We start from the raw sequence: 20,728 nt of genomic DNA, 5'->3' as shown, positions 1-20,728 counted from the left end.
CAAACACTGCTCTATCTCTTCTGCATTTGCCCTGCCTTTGGCATTGCACTTGCCCCAGATACTGCTGCCATGTGCCACATGGTGACTTGTCAGATGTCCCATCATCACAACTGAAATTACATTCCATTATATCCATGCACAGGGACTACTTCAGAGCTTTAAAACCTTGCTTTTAATATGTTTTTGTGTTACACAAGAATGAGTGGTTTTGAGAACTGGTGCTGAGGAGCAGAGTTGCAGGGTGAGTGGGTAGGCCAGTGCATCATCCATGCTCTGAGCTGTTCCCTTCTGAGAACAGTCCTTAGAGTCCTAGGAGAGACTCATTTTGTTAAACATATTTTATTTTTTATAATGCTGACAGAGTTACATTAGCTTTTCATTTAGTAAGGAAGAATGAATCACTTGGTGTTAGCACAAAACCAGGTTTAATAGAATCAGAAAAGGCCCACAGTGAGTGTGACAAAGGCCACCTGCAGTGCAGTCGTAGTTTCCCTGAGCCCTGTCAGTTGCAGTTTCCCTGTACCTGGTATAGAAATCCTTTACCCACCGAGTCAGGTGAAGCTGAGAAGGTTCTTTAGCTACTTCTGGTAGGTACACAGGACTGGGTGGCCAGGGCAGTAGTAAACCTGAGGAAGAGCTAGCTGAGAAATAGGTTGAAGTGTATTATGCCCTAGCTTATGAAAAAAATCACCTCAGCTGTACTATTAAAAGTACATTAAGGAAATTTAGTACAAGTCTGTAATAGTGACAAAGGCAGTGATTGCTACATGCTTAGTAACTCAGAAGTTCTGTAGGATATGTGTAATGTTGATTATTTCCAGAACTCTTTAAGCTGCCATTCTTTCCTGGATTGGGGTTGTGTTCAGTGCTCTCATGGAAGAGCACTGTTTTCTGCTGTATTTTACCTGAGAAAGAACTGTCCTTCTGTCCTGTTAGTGAGGCACAAGTTCACATAACCCTGGGGTTGGCTCTGTGGCTCACTTCACCCAAACACTCCCTGCAGAAGCATCAGCTGCAGAGAGGTGGATTGCACAAGGAAGTGTAGGGACTAATGCATATTTAATGCTATGTAGAAGCTTTACCTATTTCTAAACACACTGCAATGTCCAGGGTCAGACTGACAAAGGGAAAAGAGCAGAACCATCAAAAAGGGAGGGTGGGGAGTAGTTCCAGTGCCAAGACATATTTCAAGATGTGCTTATAACACTCAAGGGTTCAGTAATGTGAGTGACACTTGGAAATGTCTTACTTGGCTGTGACTAGTATTTTTTAAAAACTATAAAACCCAAACTCCCACAGCCTTCTCTGTGGCATGGGGAGGCAGCTGCTGGGGACCTCTGTGTACCTTGTAGAGATGGAGCCTGTTACCATCCTAACAGCTCTATGCTATGTGTGAGATAAGACTTCAGGGACCCCAAGGTGTCTCCTTTGCTCTCCTTTTGGTGAGAGAGTCCGTAACACTCACACTTCAGAAAGCACAGAGGACGCCAAAGCAGAAGGTGTCCTAGGGTGAGCTCTGTGGAGCCAGGACAAGGATCAGCCCCAGGGTGAAGGTCCCACCTAACAGAACTGGTAGTTGTTGCCCTTGAGAAGCGGCTGCCCACTCTCCTCTTGCTCGCAGGACTCTTCACAGCAGCCAGAGGTGTCACAGCCACTGTCTTCCTCTGCACTGGAGGGGAGGTTGGTGTAGTCCTTGAAAGAAAAGGAAGAAACAGAACACCCCAAGTGTGTTTTGGTCCCTTTCATGTCTGACACCTGTTGCCATGTGGGTGACCAGCTGGGGATGTGCTCACTCCACATTACCACCCTTTGCTGTGCCCACAGGGCATGGCTAACAGGTAGGGCAGGCATGTGCCTGTGCTTTTGTGGCCAGCTAGTCCTGAGAGAGTTCACAGCAAGTCCAGGGGAATGGGGCAGGATGCTGTGCTGGCAGTGTATGAATGCCTGTCACACTGAGGTTTCTGCCAAGAAGCTGTGCTTCCTTGTCCAGCCCTCTTTGGCCATGGTGGAGAGTGACTTAACCCTTCAGCTGGATGCATCTCTGCACTTCCCACCAACACTACACTGCTCCCATCAGCTTATGGTAAGGGATATCACAGAAACATGTCCAGAAGTGTGTTCGTATAGGGGGAAAGACATCCTCCCCCTTCTCTCCAGAGTCCTCACCTTCTCCTTATGCACCTCCAGCTCTTTCTGGATGAAGCAGCCAATCTGGTCAAAGGTAGGTCTCCGTGTGGGCTCCAGGCTCCAGCACGCCTGCATGATGCTGTACCTGCAAGGCCACACAGGGACAGGGAGGTTGCATGGTGCTGCTGGAGGAGTCTGCAACCCCAGGCTCTTCCCTGCAGCACTCTGCATGTCAGGAGCACAGAACTGAGCAGTCCCTTGTCTTCTTCCACAAAACCCATGGTGAGTGCAGTGCTCCAGGGAATGGTGAACACTGGAGAAGATGGAACAAACTAATCAACAAGCAGCTTTATGCCATCAAGACTTCAGGCTTACACTCATTACCTCCTGTAGCCTACCCAGGCTTGTCTTCTCATAATCATATAGTCAAAAGAAGCTATCTAAAAAAAGAAGAAAACTCCACCAGGTTCAGGAATGTACACACGTAATGTGAGTGTTCCCATCCTCCTGTCCCTAAACAGGAGATGCTAGATAGACTGCCCCAGCCCTTGTTTTCCTACAGGAGCAAGGAACAGCCTGGGAGGATCCATCCTTAACCTCAAGGCAGATACCTCGGTGCAGCAGGCAGAGCTGTGGACAAGATCCCTGTGCCATGTCCCTGCCTTTTGCCAGCCCCCCTGTCACTGCTGTGTGGATCTCAGTGCATCCACTCACATTTCCAAGGGAGCAAAGTCAGGCCTGGCCATCTGGTATCCCTGCTTCACCATGCTGTAGAACTTGCTGTTCACCACCATGCCGGGATAGGGGCTCTTCCCTGTGACAGTAAAAGGAGCAGAGGTGGCTTTCAGACCACAGTGTTCAACACTCCAACCTTGAGGGGTGGGAAGAGGTAGCTTGGAGCATCACCAGGGAGGTCTGAGTTAGAGGAAATGATGTGGGGCTCTTTGTTTTCAATGGTCCCTCTGGAAATGTAACACAGTGTTTTACAGCCCTGATAAACCTAGATTTTTGTCAACCTTCCTCCTTTCTTGGAAATCTTTCTGCAGATACATTAGGGCAGTAGTGAGCCACAGAAAACAAAAGGGGATTGCAAGCTTGCTTCTTTCTTACCAAGGGAGAAGATCTCCCAGAGCAGGATGCCATAAGACCACACATCACTCTGCACTGTGTAAATGCAGTCAAAGATGCTCTCTGGGGCCATCCATTTCACGGGCAAGCGGGCCTGGAAGAGCAGAGAGTCCTGTAGACTGGGACAAGCTGGCAGCTTCTGCTACACCCTGTCTATCCTTTCCAGCCCTTCCTACCCTTGTACCTTCTCTTGTGCCCATTTTAATTACTTACATTGCCTTTTACAACGTAGTTGGAGTCATTCATGATGTCCCGGGCCAGGCCAAAGTCACAGATCTTGGCTACCTTTCCATCTGATATGAGCACATTCCTGGCTGCTAGGTCACGGTGGATGCACTGGGGAGAAGAGACCACAAGTGAGACCCAATCACTCACCCGCAGCAGTCCCAAAAAATTCCCTACAGCCTAGGCCTGCCACCAAAACAACGCTTGCAGGGGCAAGGGAAACATGTACTGCTTGAAGAGCCCTGTCTGAGGCACCATGTCATGTACAAACTCCACATTTGTAGCTCTCTTTCAATCACTTCATTTGCAGTGTTAAGACACTGTGACATGTCATGCTCTGTTCTTTAATCACTCATGGGGCTGTCATCTTCCCCACAAGGGGACGGTCAGAACCAGGGGCTGTTGACACTGTCCTCATCCCTGAAACAGTCACACAGTGACTGTCACACTCTGAGCCAGCTCTGGCAGTCAGCTCAACAGCCTCTTTCAGTTCCTTGTCCCTGGGGTAGCAGGGACACTGCCAAAGCAAGAAAGCTTCACAACAAAGCTCCTGACCTCGTGTAAAAGCAGGGGAGAAAATGTTGAGACCAGCATGATGCACAGCCCTAGGTTCCCCCTTGTAACACTGCCTTCCCATGATGGCCATGGGAGAGCAAAGGCTGTGGAGGGAACACCAGACAGCAGGGCCCAGCCTGTCTGAACCCAACAGACACAGCAGCGAGGCCCATGTGCAGCAGCTGCTTGCTTGAGCTTGGCTACCCCATCCAAAGACATCCCAAGCCTTCTGCAGCCAGGATGAGTGGCTCCTGCTTGTCTGGACTGGTGTTGTCCACTGGGTGTGCTGGGGGCAGTGTTCTTCTGGGCACTCACGTTCTTTGATGCCAGGAATGCCATGCCCTGGGCCACCTGGCTGGAGAACTGTAGCAGGTCAGAGAGATTGAGGGGACGGAGATCCTCCCTGGCTTCATCTTCCTCCAAGCTTCTCCCTGAAATTCAAAGCAGAGATTTAGATCTGCTGCAAAGCTGGTGGTAACGCAAACTGTGGCATGTTGTGGTTCCCAGAGCTAAACCAGACAGGATGGCTACAAGAAAGAAATCAAAAATGACAGAAATGAGCCTTTGACTCACCCCTGACTTGCGCAGAATCTGATGCTGCTGAAGATGATGATGATGACACAGGCCTCATTTCAACATATGTTTCCAAACCCTGGCTTGAAAAGCCACTGTCACTGAATAAGAAGCAACAGAGAGGAGGGCAGGCTGTTAGAACCTGTTCTGCCCTGCTCCAAATCCATCAAGAGGAGAAACCACATGCCAGCCCCCAGGAGGTGACTTAGACAGGGGCTTAAGGGCAAAGGCAAACTTGAAGCTGATTCAGAGAGGGGACCTGGGCCCTCTGTGTTATGGGGCTGTAGGTTTCCCCTTTTTTAAGGATGATGGGGAGCAGTCAGCTCCATCCTACCGAATGCAAGTGGCCAACAGTGCAGGAAGCCAAAAGGTTTTGTTTCTGAATTGTGGAAGGACAGAGAGGGCTGGAAACTGCATTTATTGTGGGATATTCAATGACTGCTGTCAAAATCCTTGAAACATTTGGAATTATAACCATGTCTGAACACATGCAACCCCAGTAGCTTTTACATCCTGGTATCCTGCCTGTCCCCAGGCAAGATTTGCTCTCTCCCCAGCACAGTGCTCTTCCCACTTCTCCCAGTGAGTACCCAGGCCTGCAGTGCTCAGCCCTGCAGCCCCCCGAGCTCGGCTCCTACCTGCGGATGTATTTTTTCTCTAGCTCAATGTTCTTGTAATTAGCAGCACTGTCTAAAGAGGTGTCCAGGGCAGAATCCTGGATAATTATGGATTCAGTCTTCTTCCTCAGGAAGTTCAGCAGATCTCCATAGCGACAGTACTCGGTGATGACAAGGATTGGGCCTGGGAGAGCAGCAGAGAGGGCTCATTAAGGAATGCTGATACTGTGACCTGCCCTGAGGATTGCTTTCCCTGGGAGGGCAGCAGAATCCACACAGCTCATCGGCTCACACTGTGCCTAGAGGAGGGGTTTGTGGGGGCAGCAGGGCTGGGGGACCCTACCTCCACAGGTGCATGCCCCCAGCAGGTTAACAATGTTCTCGTGGTGTCCCAAGTGACTCATGATCTTCAGCTCAGACATGAGAGCCTCCTGCTCATCCCTGTCTGCTGATGCTGTAGGGTGAGAGAAGGACTGTGTGAAGGAGTGAGGGAGGGATGAGGGGGAGGTTAAGGGAGAGGACAGAAAAAGGTGTAGATAGAGTTATGGAACAAACGGAGGAAACACACTTAGAGTGAAAACTATGTCCTCTAGCTGTGCCTCTGGCCTCCCCTGTCCACAAAAAAGGCAGTAGTGTGATTCCAGCATCTGGTACTTGGCACAGAAACAACTTTTAAAAGTAGCTGTTGCAGCCAGTGAGCACCAACATGTGGTGAACACACTCTACATCCTGCCCAGAGGAGTTTGGAGGATTTCAACCCTTGCAAGTTGCTCTGTGCTCACACTTTAGCATCTTCACAGCCACTTTGAGCACTGAATCTTCTTTGCCCAGCCCAAAAGCTGTGGCTTCCACCACTTTTCCAAAGGCTCCTGCTCCAAGAGTTTTTCCTGCAGAGAGAAGAAAATGTACTTTTAAGACATTTGATAGAGAATGAGCAGCTGTCCTGCACACAGCCTCGAGGAGGATGTCTGGTGGATGGGGATGCCTGCTGGGCTCACACAAGATGACACATCCCTTAGTCAGGAGCTGGAAAACATCTGTGGGGAACTCTACTGTGAGCAAAGGTGGTGTGAAAAAGGCCATCTCCACTCTTTGCCTCACCTAGTCTGTGCCTTAGGAATGACCCCACATGCAAGAGGAGGGACATGACCCCTGCCTTCCCTGGAGCAAAGGAGGAGGGAGGCAGGCTACACCCTGCCACTTGCCATCCTCTGTGGAAGAGAGCAGCAAGGCCTGGTTACAGATGCTGCTGGAATGTCTGGATGCAGCTTTGCATATCACCCAGAGCTTTGCTTCTGACTCCTGAAGCATTTCAGCTCTCTGAGGAGCTTCATGCCACCAAGCAAGCAGTAGGGAAGGTTTCTCACCAAACTGGAGGTTGTTCCTTGGAAACTCCCATTTTTCATTGTATGGCAGCTGGGTGGGATCAATAAAGATGTAATTATTGCCCTCACAGGCCTCGATGATCTTCCACCGCACCTGGTACTTGGGTTTCTGCAAGGAAGAGGCTCCATTACTCAGTGTTTCCCAAGCTGGGAGGGTTCCCCAGCCCCAGCATCCCCTCAAGCTCATTCTGCAGGTGCAGAGGGAAGATACAGATTTCAGCCCATCAAATATCTTTTGAATCTGGACTGAGTGAGAGAGGCTTTTTCTGGACAGCCTGGACTCTTTGCAGTTATGAAATCCCCCCAGGCCATCACCTATGACTGAAGGAAGCTCTCTTGCACTGGAAGCAGCCTGTTGCCATCATTTGGGATGGCAGAGCTGGTAGATGCAGCATATCCCACCAGAGCAGTGGCTGACAGTGCCCAGCTGGGTCTGGAGGGAGATGTCCCCACTGTGTCTCCTTCCTGGACCCCTGGTTGCTGAGCACAGCAGAACAGTGGAGCTGGCCCATCCCCACTTCCCTTACAAGGGTAAAATAAAAAAGGAGAAAGAGAAGTAAGAATTTCTCTTTTCCAAGAATGTCATGGCAGAAGTAAACAGGCAAGGCAGAGCAGCAGAGCTGGAGTCCTTGAGCAGAGAAGGCTGGGACTTGTTTGAGATAGGTAACCATGTTATTTACAGACATGTCCTGCTTCTCTTGGGCTTGCAAGCCCTTCCAAAATTTCAGATCTGTGCTGACACATTGATCCATCTTTGTCTGTCTCTGGAGCACTGTCCAAAGGCAGCTCTGCCTGCTAAGCTGTAGGTGCTTGTCTGAGAGAGGGCTCTGATGGATCTTCTGATAACCAGCACCAGAACTTTGCTGCAAAATCTTCAGCCTTGATAGGCTGTCAAAGGAAGGGTGCCAAAAGGGAGAGATGAAAAACAGGAGATTTTCACCCACTGATGAAGCAGAGGTGGCTACTGATTGGTTCAGTTTGTGGAAAAAACAGAGAAGTAATCCAAATGCTGGAAGTGAGCCTTGCAGAGAAAATGGGGCAAGTTCTTATATAAAAATAGTGACCAAGTCTTCCTGGAAACAACCTTCTTCTAACACCATCCCATTTCTCAATAAAAACAGGTTTTTTTATAAAGCAGTGAGCAGAATAAAAAGTAGATGCAAACTGCAAATCACTTTTTTTTTTTCTCCCTTAATTCAGTCCATGGATTTGTGGGGACCAGAGCAAAAACCAGCTGCAACTGACAGCACAGAGTGAGCCCCTTTGTCTGACACCAAACAATAACCACACTGACCTGAGAGCTACAAGATTGAAGGACCAGGGCAGGGGAGGTTTTAATACAGAGGGTTGGGGTGCACGAGCTTGGCCCTGCAGCAGGAAACTCCTGATGCAATCCGGGAGGCAGGGGAGGTAAAGGAGGCAGCTTGCCTGGTACCTCCAAGTTGAATGGTCCCTGGCCTGGCTGCCAGCAGAGGCTGTGTGCCCCTGAGGCTGGGCAGCCCTCACAGCCCTTGCTCTGAACAGGGAATCTCACCTGGTTATACTTGTAGAGCAGGAAGAGAAGGAGGAGGAGCAGCAGCACCAATGCACCTATGCAGGTGGAGAGGACAGGGCTGAAGAGCTTGTTTGGAAGGGCCACAACACTCCCTGGAAGAGGAAAAAAAGGAAAATGAGTAAACACTCCTATTTCAATCCCAACTCTGGGAGCATTTTGCCCAGCTCTTCACTTTGGATTCCTCTGTGTGCCATACACCCCAGCACTGCCCTCAGTACACCCTTTTGGGAGCTGAGGGAAGGTCTTGATGCCAAACTCTAGGCTGCAATGGCTCTCCTCATACCCCCCTATTTCCACACAAACAACACCAGATGCAGGTCAGACTGACTGGGGACCAAGATCTGTGCAGCAAGAACAGCCCCACCAAAAGATGCAGCCCCTGTATTTTCATGGGCTGAGAAGCTGCTGGATGCACCATGCCCTGGAGCTGAGTGCTGCAGTTATAAGATGCTCATGGTGTGGCTCAGCCTTTGGCTCCAGGCTATAACCCAACTAGAAATTCCCACAGGCCTCTCAGGACTGGCAAATGCCAAAGCCTCACACCTATGAGGATGAAGGGCTTATGGAATCTGCTCCAGCTCTCTTGCCAGACAGTGGGGATATACATAAAGGATGTAATCTCAAAGGCCCCATATCCTCCCCCACCCTGCCCAGCTGATGGTTTGTATCTTACTGGTGATGGTGAGGGAGTGGAACACGTCAGAGGCATTCCCTTCCCCGTTAATGGCCACGCAGCAGAAGGTGAAATTGTCACCCAGCTCCTCAAAAAGGATGCTGCTCTCCACCTCCACCCCTTGGAAGGGCAACACATTCACCACCTGGGGTCTGGAGTCATTGCTTATCAGTCTGTAGTCCTCACTGTACCTGCAGGGATGGCAAGAGGGGACAGTGAGTGCTGCTCTGCAGCACAGCTGAGGGGGGGCCTGGGCCAGACTAGAGAGGAGACACAGGGAATTAGGCTTGCAGCTCTGTGAGATGTGTTACTTTATGCCCAATTAAAGATCTCTCCCTGAACACCACAGCCCTGTACAGACAGAGCCATGAGTGCCTTTCTGTGGCTCAGCACTCATAATTAACACTTTACGTGTTCTGCTGTCAGTCCCTTCAGTGGGGCTGGTCCTGAGACACAACAGCCCTCTCCAGGCAGCTGCAGTTGCTTCCCATGACTCTGTAGCTCAGTAAACCCATGCTCTGCAGAGCCTCAAACCTGTGGAAGTCCCAAAAAGATGACTGGGCCAGCCAGGATGCACCTCTACAGCAACATACATCAGGGCACCTCTCCAAAGTATCCATATATTCCTTAGAAAAGCATGGGGAGAACATGAATCACAGGTGGGTAATCTCTTCAAGCTCAGGACTTTAGGAATAGAAAGTGCCCCCTGTTCTCAGGCAGACCCCAAAAACCTCTTTTTCCAGCAGAGCAGCATCCCTGTTGCTGTTACTGGGCAGGATTGCTGTATTGCCTGTCCAGGAGCCTACGTGGTGCTGCTCAGTGAATGCCAGGCAAGGGCAGGGGCACAGCTTGGAGGGCTCAGTGCCCTGGGCTGGCCTCACCTGTCAGAGTGCACAGGGCACTGGTACCACTCGATGCGTGGGGCAGGGTACCCGATGGCCACGCACTGCAGGAAGCTGGAGTCATCAGCTGGCACCTTGATTTTGCAGAACCTTGGAGAAGCTGTTGGGGAAGCCACAAAAGCAGTGAATGCTGTGACCAGAGGAAGAGCACATCCCCCATGCTCTGGTTTCCTTTCCATGCAACAATAAACCAGAAGGAACCCCTGTCCTACACACAGGCAGCTTTGGGCTGGCTCTGTGCCCTGTGGGTACTGAGCTGGAAGCAGCCTGGTACCCCAACCAACTATTTTTTCCAACTGGGAAGCAGTCCTGGGGGCAATCAGGGTGAAAGAATGGATGAGCACTTACATTTCAGAGAGATGCTGAAGGTAACTGATTCATTGGTCTCACTGTGGAAGGCATAAAATGTGTAGAAGCCTCCCTCTCCCTCCTTCAGGCGGTTCAGGGAGAGTGTGTTGTTGTACCTGCACAGAGAGGAGCACACAGGCCTTGCTCAGTGAGATGCTGCTGCTCCCTGTGCTCTGGAGCAGTGAACACTTCAGCACCAATCCCATCCCTGCCAGTTGCTTCTTTGGAGGAAGCAGGGAGGAGCTGATCTTCCTTAGGGGAAATACCTTTTGCCACCAAGTGCACTTCACTTCAGCACTTCTGAAAGGCTACAGGTGGGTGAACACTCAGAAATAATTTAACACCTAAATCATTGCCTTTCAAGGGTCAGGGGATGCTGGTCCTCCTGCCTTTGGCAGAATGAGTTTCTCCATGAAGTCCTGCTCCCTAGTGCCCACTCCCCTCTGCCCTCAGCCCATTTTCTCAGCCCCCAGTGCAAGAAAGAGTTCACCCTAAAGCCATAATTTTGCCAAGTGGCACAGTTCCTCTTGTGGATTGTTTTTTGTTTCTAAGAAAATGAAAGGGGAATTGCCCAAAACCCCAACAAATGGAATGATTTTCTTTCCGTCTCCCCTGGGTCTCAGTTTGCTGTAGGCTTTGGAAGAGCAGACCTGTACCCTCTGTTAGATCATATTCACATAAAAATGTTTGTGACATGGGGCTTTCAGTGCCTCTCAGTGCACATCTTTCAACCTCAGAGCAAGGGATGGGTCCAAGGACCAGTGAGGGAATTAAACTTTTTTTATTATTCATCCACTCCTGCAATTTCTTCTGGCAAGGAGTGTGCAGAATTGAACAAGCAGATCACAAACATGATACTGACTTCCACAAAGCTTTCTAAAGAGAAGGCCACCAATGTAGAGAAGGGTGGTGTCTTCCTTGATCTGCTCATACTGTGGTTTGCTAATAATACTGGAAAGAGAAAACAGAAATGCAGAACAGTTTCCCTCTTTAAAACCAGAGTTTTCTGTAGAATGGGGCCTGCCTGTTTCAAGGAAAGCTCTCTTGGAATCATGCCATAGAAGTGTAGAAGACAAAGAGCACGTACCAGTTGTTTCCAGAGATCATTTCACTCCTGGATATGGTGGTTTTAGAGTGCTTCAAGGGATTCCTGTGTTCCCAGGCCCACTGGAGAAGTTTTGGGTAAGCCTTAATGTGGACCTGCAGCTCCACACTCTCTCCCAGAGCAACCTCCAGGCTGGTGGCTTGCCCTGGGGTCAGGTGCACATAACCTCTCTCTGCAGGGTGGAGGGGAGCATGACTGTCAGCAGGCATGTCCAGAGACCTGGAATAACCTTAGACCAGCCCCATGGAGGATCATTAAATGGATCATTATTGGAAAGAGCAGCCTCAGCTGGGAGACTGCAGGAGGGAATGCAACATTACACAGGTTATGTTCCCAAAGGAGTTCTCTTAAATTATTTATTTGTCATGGCACCTTGGATTAAACTGCTTAAGGAGAGCTAGAAAATCTTAGTGAAGTCTCTGAGGAAAGAAGTTGTACATGCTGTATCCTAAGAAGTGACAAGGTTAAGACAGTATCTCCTTATAGTTTAGAAAAGACAGGCCCTTTAGCTAAAATCCTGACTTCTCACTAGGAGGTAACTCAGACTGAGCCTTCTTTCTGAGCTGTGGTATGCAGCAGCTTTGGATCATCAGCAAACTCCAGCCTGTGAGCTGTAAGGATGAATTTCCCATTCTGAGATACAAACAAGTGTGTAACAGACCTGAATCCCCTTGCGTGGATTTGTGGCTGGAAGAGACCAGATCCATACTCTGCTCATGTGGCTCACCCTTCCTTCTAACCCAGCTTTCCTGGTCTTCCAGCACAATATTGCCCCATTCCCTTTTTACTGTTTCAAAGCTGTTTATAAATGCACAGAGACTGAGAGGAGCACTCCAATTTTTCATCCAGAGCCCAAAACATGTCCTCTGGCCCCTCCAGATACAAAGGGAACACCAGTTCCTTCCTAGTAGCTCCATAGTTCTCATGTAAGCCCCCAGGCACAAGTGGGAATTATGTTTTCAACAACAAATCTAGGAAGAGAATGGAGGCAGAAGCAGCAAATACTCCAGGATACACATGATTCAGCCCTACTAGGCTTTTGGGGAAGGACTCACCTACTACGTGGAGCATTGTTGAGGCATTTCTGGATCCTACTGAATTGTTAGCTATACAGATGTACTTCCCACTGTCTTCCATGGTCACAGCTGCAATGGACACGGTGTCATTGATAAAGTAGTTATCATTTTTAAAGCCATCCTTCTTAGTTCTCACGACCTGCCAGGCAGAGAACAAGGAACAGCACACATTGGGAAGGCAGAACAAACACATCTCACCTGCTCTGGGCTAGACAGCTCATCACTGAGAGCTCTCTAGCTGTGTGAAAACCCAAGAAACATTAACCCCAAGGATCCAGGGCAGATATTCCACAGCAGTTATGTTACAGCTATTGTCAGCCTTCTGACTGCAACCTGGCCTTACACTGTGTGATTCAAACATACCTTGTGTGCGGTTTCATTTCCTTAATAAATGCATCAGTTATAATAAGGACTTCTAGCAAACCTGATCTAACCATCTAGCAGTTAGAAGTCTGCATCATGGAGATGTTGAAATGTATTCCTTTTCTTCAGACATATCTCTTCTCTGGAGAACTCTGTCCTGAAAATATTTGCTGCTTTATAAGCCCTGGCAGGGCTGGTGGAGAAATGTTGCTTTAATAGGTACCGTGGCTCCTGTCCAATAAACTCAGCTGAAACAACACATTCTCATCCATTGAAGAACTGTTTTGACAACAGGCAGGTGTTTCTTTATCCTGTGTCATCCCAAAGAAAGGATATTCAAATTTCTACAGCTTGACTAGCTGCTTTGGTTGGGTGGTTCAAGGCTTTGCTGTGGGTCTAGGCTGTTCTTACCACCCTGTGTTCCGCATTTTCCAGGAAAGCCCCACACCCCAACTTACTGTCTTTGCTGCTGTCTCCCATCTGATATCATACTTGTGGGAAGGAGCAATCACTCTGCAGGTAACTTGGAAAGGTTCTCCCACGATTCGCACATGGTCTGCAGGGTCCATCACCACGGACACAGGCTTCTCCAGTGCTGCACAAAGGCAAGCAGGGAAAGATCCCTGTCAGCTTGTCCAGTGATCCCATGTGCTTTGGGGACTCCCCAGGACCTGGCTACCTTGGATGGTGAGGCTCAGGCTGCCCAGAGAAGTTGTGGATGCCCCATCATGAAGTGTTCAAGGCCAGGTTAGGTGGGGCCTGAACAACCTGATCTAGCAGGTTGGAACTAGATGATTTTCAAGGTCTCTTCCCATCCAAACTATTTTATAATTCTATTTTATGATTCTACCTCCTCCTTTCCATCCTCTTTAGCCTCTTTACCCCCTGCCTTCCCCTTCCCTAAAGATCACCACTCCCTTTTGAGCACGTGTCTGTGGGAAGCAGTAGGGGGGGAGAGCACAGCAGTCAGGACTGTGAGTTGAAAGGGAAGGAGAAGCTTTTGCCAGGGTTATAGATGGAGCATCAGGGCCTGGGGACTTGCAGAATATTGGAGACATTGGTGGACATTTTACTCTGGTCTGTGACTATGCCTGCAAAAATTTGAAGACTGCTAAACCCATGCAAACCCATCTGAAGGTACCAATTTGCCAGAGGCTGATGGAATTTGGCCTCCATGAAATGACTATTAGAAACTGCAGGTTCAGAAGGTCTTTCCTGCCACAGGCAAGGAGCTTTTCCTTTACTATCTACTGTGCCCAGCTGAGCTATTTTTGGCCCTTAGGACAGCAACAACCCCTGCTTCTTACCTTCTTCCACAACCAGCTTTATTCTTGATGAATTCTTTATTTTTCCATTTATCTGTGCTTGGCATCGGTAATGGCCCTTATGCTTGATCTGCATGTTGTAGAGTGTTACTCCTCTCTCAGCACTGAAGGAGTAGTTGGTCCCAGGTGGGAGAGGAGAGCCATCATCCCTTATCAGAGTCACACTGGATCCGTACTCAGGGGCCGTGATGAGACAGGGGAAATTAACATTCCCACCTTTGATTCCCCAGATATGGAAAGAGGGGTTGTACCACACATTATCAGGGTCTGCAGAGGAGACAGGACAGCCTTGTGAGAGGGGTCAGAAAATGCACTGAAGTGAGAAACACATTCCAGCAAGGGCAAGCCTCCAGCACTGCTGCCCAGTGGGAGTTCGATGCTGGGGCAGCCCTGCTCAGCCTGCCTGACTCAGCCTCCAAACACTCACATGACAAACCCAGCTCCAGCTAAGGCATTTGAGGGGATCACAGCAACCAGTTCAGAAATGTCTATGGATAAAAGAGGCTGAAATTTTGCATACCTCTAATTAAACTTTTCACTGTGGTGAAAGTTTTACTTATGAGACCCCCAGCTTCCCTGCTCAGGGCAGCACTTCTGATACAAGGGAAGGGGGGAAGTCAAGTGGTAGAGCTACCACAGCACAGCTTCTTCTGGGATAAATGAATATTTGGGGTTCAGGTCATGTTGGGAGGATGCAATTCATATGACTCTCTCCCTTATCTGAGGTACTGGCAATACAGTTTTCTGATTTACAAATCTCACTGCTCATTACAACACTGAACAGACTGTTTTTCAAGAAGGGAAGCCACAGCAGAAGGAGGGAGAGATCCACAAATGTGTGAGTTGTAGCTCTATACTTTATCCCAGTGCTTTAACCATGGGCCCCATTCTGTGTTGACTCACATGGCTGTGGCTTCACCAGGAGCCTGCAGTGCTCCCCAGGCACACCCACAAGCACAGCACAGCAGAAAGCACCTGTGCAGTGGCTCCCTGCAAGGAGGCTGCTCTGCCAGGGGGTGTGGGAAGAGACAAGCAGGGTTACCTCTCACAAACAGGTGGATGGCTGCAATGCCCTTGTCACTGCTGTTGACATAACCACAGCTATAGGTGCTTGTATTCCTGTAAGTGGCCTCGGCAATACTGAGGGTGCTAAAGGTTTGGTTCCTGAATGTAACCTCTTTGCTATTCCATGCAACTTCAGACTCTCCTGAGCAGTGCAAGAGGACTGGATCACCTGTGTTGACAACCAGAGAAGGGACTTCAGGGCTGATCACTGGAGATGCTGAGCCTGCAAGGAAAAGAGAAAGTGAGAATGCAAAAATGATCCCTAAAGATCCTCTGTTGGAGTCCACACTGCTGAGAATGGAGTAGCTCAGCATCAGGAAAAGGCAGAGCTTGGGATTCAGACTGGATTTTTGGCCCACGTCACTCCACCCATTCTCTGTCCCACCAGACACATATGGCCTGATACTCCAAGGGATGAATTTCAGGGAAGAAACATCACCCTCCACACTTCCCTTCCATTTGAACATTTAGACAACTGGGACAGGAAAAACAATCATCTGGAGCTGATTAGGGCAAATGCCAGTTTGGCAATTGTTCCTGCTGATTTTTTGCCTCTTCTTACAATAGTTTTCCTTTAGTGGCAGAGCTGGAGCTTCTCTGTGAACTGGGTTAGCCCATAGCATCATTTGGGGGAGTTTAAGCCAAGTTTGGTGCACAGGGCTCTTTGCTGCATTGAGGCTGAGATGAGCTAGAGCAGACCTGGAAGGCTCCTGCACAGCAGGTCAGTGCATATAATTTGGCTTTTTGTTGCCAAGGACTGGATTTTGAAGGACACCTCCTCATGTGTTCCATGGAGTCACCCACTGCATTCCCCTCACAGACACCAACAAAACATTATGAAATGACACAGCATTATTTCTCCTATTTGGGAGAGGAAACTGAGGCATGGAAAAGCTAAAGAGCTGATGACAGCCCATAGCTGCAGTTGTTCATACAACACACAGTCCTGCAGACACCAGCATCACAACCAGCCAGAGCTCCGATGCATCTCTGCTTTGAAGATGCCTGCCCTGATGGCTGAATAAAGGGGAACCAGGGTCCTACTCCAGCCTTTGTGTCAGAGGGAAATATTTTTTCCCAGTTTTGCCCTGTCAGCGAGTTCTTTGAGTCACCTCCTATATTTAGGGTGGGGGAAGTGCAAAATGAATCAGTGCCACAGGGCTGGGGAAGAAGTGGTGCAGCCACCCCACGCCAGACCCTCAGGGAGGACAGGAAACACATTGTAAATGGCTATCTGTGCTTGGGGGGCTCTGCACCCCCTTCCAGCCCCTCTCCAGGGCTATTTTTCCACTTCTGCTTTCCTTCCCAGTCGCTCACCCAATCTCACATCTTAAAGGGGCACACACCCTCATTCAAATAATACTAAGCATAAAGGGAGCTGTGCAGTTTATCAATTCATTGCTCTCCAGGCTGTGATCCTCCTGCCATGGACACTGGCCCTGTAAGAGCCAGCAGAAGTAAAACCCCATCCTCATCCACCCCTGATCACAGCTCTTCAGGGGAGGAAGGCAATGCCCAAGGTACAGCTGTGTGTCCTGGACTACCAGCTGTGCTCAGGGCTGTGCCCTCCAGAACCCAAAGAGCAGAGCCCAAAGAGCAGCATGTAAGCCATCTTGGGCTGATGATTCCCTCCGTGCAACAAAGGGTTGAGAAGACCCTGGAGAGTGTTGCTGGTGGGTGTCAATGACACAGTGGTCATGGGGAAGCTCAGACAAAGCCTAGATTAAACTCACTGGCCCTGTAGGGAGAAGCAGAGAACAAGAATCTTTGGAGCATGGAAAATTTTACATTTTATCTCCCTGGTCCCCCCCCTTTTTTTTTTTTAATACTTTTTCTGTGGAAAGAGGAGAAGCACAGAGTGGAGAAAAACATATCCCAGAATAATTTACAAAGCTACATTTTCCATATATCTGAGGCAAAACATTCCTCCCCTTTTGCTAAGCTGTGCTTTCTAGTGGGGTTTCATAATTCTGTTGCTTTAACACTTTGTCACTGGATCCTTTTCCCTCACCTACTCTCTGCTCTGGCTATCCATCCACATCCAGGGCTTTGGAAGCATTTTGTGGGGAAAATGACTCTTTTTGCAGGAGGACAAGGAAAAAAAACCAAAAGGAACAGGAGTCATCTCACTGTGCATCTTTGTTGTCACCAGCTTACAGGCACTGCTGAGGTGCTGGGGCCAGAAAAGGCTCTGGGTATGTGCTCTCCAGAACAGTGAGGAAAAAGCCTTCAGGCTGTCGCTAGAGCCTCACATCAACACTGTAAGCACCACACAGGTGGAGCAAGGACAGGCAAGACAGAGACACCAAACGCAGGACAGGGAGAGCTGCAGGTCACTGAGCACCCACTCCCTCGTGTGCTGGGGGATGAGTCAGAGCAGTGGGTCCTTCTCCAGAATGGGGAAGCAGGGCTGCTGGGGGAGGCTCTGTCCCTGCTGACCAATGTGCAATCTTGCACGAAGCCCAAGGATGTCTCTGTTCTGCTCTCCAGCAGCTTCCACAGCACTGCCAGTAACTGATGGCCAGAGGTTTTACCACATTTGGGTTGTGTAACCACCACCTCTCCTTACAGCTGCAGACTGTCCCTGCCTCTCCCATGCCAGCCAAAACACTGCTTTCCTCTGCTGAGCATTTGGGGAGGAAGGAGAAGTGAAGGCTGGATCCATACCACAGGAGCCAGCCACCAGGAGTTTGAGTTAGTTCTGGGGAGTAACTAGGCTAAGGTCCAGCCCTGAGAGGAACCCATACCAGACCTGAGGTCCCTTTGTCCCACCCTCAGAGAGAGCAAGGAAAAGTTTGATTTCTGAGGACCCCAGAATCATCTACAGTATCTGGGGAACCAGGGATGGAGAAAAGTGTGCTCATCGCAGCTCTCTTTGGGGCTTCTACCTCAGAGGTTTAGGTTACCCACAATAAGAAAACAAAACCTCCAGGAATACATCTCAAGATGGCCAAGAGCTCAGATGCAAGATGATGAGATTTAAAACATTTCTTCTGCTTGATCTGAGCCCCTTACCCTCCCTCAGCAAGAGCCCAGATCACAACAATCACATTACATCAGCCCTGGGTACTCACAGAAGATGCCCTTGCAATCCAGGAGGCAGGAGAAGGAAGCTGGGCTCTGGCTCCAGCTGGAGGCTATTACTTTGTAGAACCTTGGCATGGTGCAGCTTTGAGCTGCAAATGGCCAGCAGGGCTGGTACCCACACAAATGTGTGTTCCACAGCCTGGCATGGCAGACAGTGCCTCATGAAGATATCACAGCTGGTGATCTGGCACTGGCCAGTGGCTCAAGGAACCTTTGGGGAGATCCTAAAAGCTATTGTTATGATCTCTCACAGATCTGCATTAAACCTGTCTCTTCCCTATTATTGTAAAAAACCACAAGAAATTAAAAACCCTGAAGCCTTCACAACCCAGTTCCCAGCACAGCAAACCTAGAAAATGATGCTCAACATGTTGCAAATGTCACTTGAAGTGAAACAACAAGTGAGAGGGATGCAAATGCCCTGGGCTGGAAAGATGAGCCCTGCAGTGGCCCAAGAAGGATCCACTGCCTGTCACATGCTAAATGCTGTCCCCACAGGCTGTCCCCTTCCAAGGAGAACTTCACACCACAGTCTCACCGTGTCCCCAAGCATGCTCGAAAGGAATATTAAGGTGAGTGCCCCACAGGACCTGAGATGTTCCCAGCACTTCAAAATGCAAGATTAGTAATGCTGGCTTCCACCTCTTTGGTTGTAAACCTCAAAACAGGGTTAGTGACTCTTTTTTGAGGCTGGTGGGTTATCACCTCTTGGCCCTCTCTGCAGCCTCAAAAACAGGTGTGTTCACCTTTCCCTTCATGGCTGGCTGAGTTGTTTCTATCACACCCTGGCTCTACAGCCCTGCTGTGTGTGCCAGCACCACCAGAAACCAGCAATCCCCAGACACTCCAGCTGGGCATGAGGTGCTTTGGAAGGTGCCAGTGCAGCTGATTTTCCCAGCTCCACCTGCAGACCAAACATCTGCAGCTCCTTCCCCATTTGTATTATTTTGGAAAGAGCTTCTCTCAGGACACAGTTGCTGCTGGACCATTCCTTCATCTTAAACCCTGTCCAGACCTAAAGAGTGGGAAGTTTCCCTTTCCTGTCTCCCCACAGCCAAGGCTCTCCTGTGCTACATGCACCTCTCCATCCTCCTTGGCCTTGCCTTGGCAGGGCTGCAGGCAGCCAAGAGCAAGCCAGGCTCCAGAGCTAGCATAGACCAGCAACACACCCTCTTTCCACCACTGGCCTCCCTCTCTAATTGCAGCCAGCTCTGGATGACCTTCAGAAAGCTGCTACAGCTTCTGAAAGCTGCAGTGAATTCCTGAGCTGGTGTCTCTTCCCTGCAGTGCCACAGAGCACACACCTTCTGCCCAGCCATGCCAACGATCCTTGAACCTGCTCACAGCAGTGTCCACTTCGTGCAGCAGCAAACAGGGACCATCCCAGCCCACAGCAGCCTTTTGGGACACATGACTGGGAGCCCACATTCACCCTCCACCTCCAGGAGCTGTGTGTCTGTGGGCCCAGCTCCAGCACATCCCTGTCCCCACCAAGGCCACCACCCCTCCTCATCTGAGAAGCAATGGAGCACTCACACCAGATACCCAGGGAACCCTCGCCGCATCCCACAGCTCCTCTGGAGTGACCTGGGGCTTTGGGAGTACTCACCATGCCAGAAGCCAGCTGTGGTGAGCAGCAGGAGGAGAGCAGGACCCATGTCCCCAGGCCCAGGGTGTCCCCAGGCCCAGGGTGTCCCCAGCGTGGAGCCGATGCTGCTGGAGGATCCTCTCAAGCAGTGGGTGCCTCTTCTCGTGGGCACCGTCCCCAGCACTCCCTTCTCAGGAGCTTCTCCTTTCTGAGCTGACCACAAGTTAACAAATTCCCTATTTTGTTTGTTTTTGAAACAGGGGGAAAAAAAACAGGCCGTGCTTTGTCACGTCACCAGTGACAAACCCATGGCAGAGGTGGGGCCATGTGCACGCCCTGCTGCAGGGTCCCCCTCAGATCAGAGAGGAGTCCATCCCCAGACTGGCAGGGGCCACTGCACCATGCTGGGGTTTGGGACAATCCTGATGTTCGCTGGCTTCTGCCACTCCAATCCCCAGGGACATTTATACACTCTTGCCTTGCATGGGGACACAAAGTGTCCCCACACCTGCAGGCAGCAGATTCCATTTTATTTCAGCAGGACAAGTTTCACCTCAGGCCCAGGGGCTCTTGCTGGCTTTGGGGCCTGAGGACCCTCACAGGACATGGCAGACTCCTCACAACAGGCCCACAGAAGCAATTCAGCCCAGGGCAGCTACCAGCTGGGAAAACGCCCGTGAAGATACCAAATTATTTTGTGCTAACCAAAAGTGTGATCCCTGGTGCACAGAGGGGCCCTGTGGCCACACAGGATCACCCCAAGCCCCATGCCAGCTTCACCCCCTCCCTGGCAGGGAGGGTGTTGGAGTTCAGCATGCAGACCCCTTCTGGTATGGGGGCACAGGGGACCCCTGTCCTTTCCTGTCCCAGTACCTCCAGTCCTGGGGCTCAGAGTGGCCCTGTCACCCCCAGGCAGCTGCAGGGTTCAAGCACAGACCCTTCCTCCCCCAGAGCCCACCCAGCCTTTCTGCCTTGGGTGGGGAAGCTGCTGGGAGCTGTTCTGTAATTGGCAACCTGGCAGGCACTTGAAG

The 20,728-nt window shown here is 50.1% G+C and overlaps 1 protein-coding gene across 2 annotated transcripts; it reads right to left on the bottom strand.

Annotated features, from left to right (window-relative positions):
* Positions 1-153: 153 nt before the first annotated feature.
* CSF1R (colony stimulating factor 1 receptor) lies at positions 154-19,934 on the bottom strand. 2 transcript variants are annotated; one of them, XM_059860416.1, is made up of 21 exons: positions 19,719-19,934; positions 15,000-15,245; positions 13,940-14,224; positions 13,091-13,227; positions 12,249-12,408; positions 11,176-11,365; positions 10,089-10,204; positions 9,720-9,840; positions 8,839-9,029; positions 8,145-8,257; positions 6,593-6,719; positions 6,008-6,112; positions 5,569-5,679; positions 5,247-5,409; positions 4,609-4,709; positions 4,351-4,466; positions 3,469-3,591; positions 3,238-3,349; positions 2,842-2,941; positions 2,167-2,272; positions 154-1,692 (listed from the first exon to the last, which is right to left on the bottom strand). In XM_059860416.1, the coding sequence occupies exons 1-21, from the start codon at positions 19,765-19,767 to the stop codon at positions 1,561-1,563; spliced, it is 2,904 nt and encodes a 967-aa protein (XP_059716399.1). In that variant the 5' UTR covers positions 19,768-19,934; the 3' UTR covers positions 154-1,560. The 2 variants fall into 2 exon arrangements, with proteins under 2 accessions (XP_059716399.1, XP_059716398.1); XM_059860415.1 differs by having other exon boundaries at positions 15,192-15,245; positions 19,719-19,911.
* Positions 19,935-20,728: the final 794 nt, after the last annotated feature.

The sequence above is a fragment of the Haemorhous mexicanus genome, chromosome 15 (genome assembly GCF_027477595.1).
Source record: "Haemorhous mexicanus isolate bHaeMex1 chromosome 15, bHaeMex1.pri, whole genome shotgun sequence".
Taxonomy (NCBI): domain Eukaryota; kingdom Metazoa; phylum Chordata; class Aves; order Passeriformes; family Fringillidae; genus Haemorhous; species Haemorhous mexicanus.
Note: the sequence above shows the minus strand (reverse complement) of the source record. Positions and strands in the feature narration are given on the sequence as shown.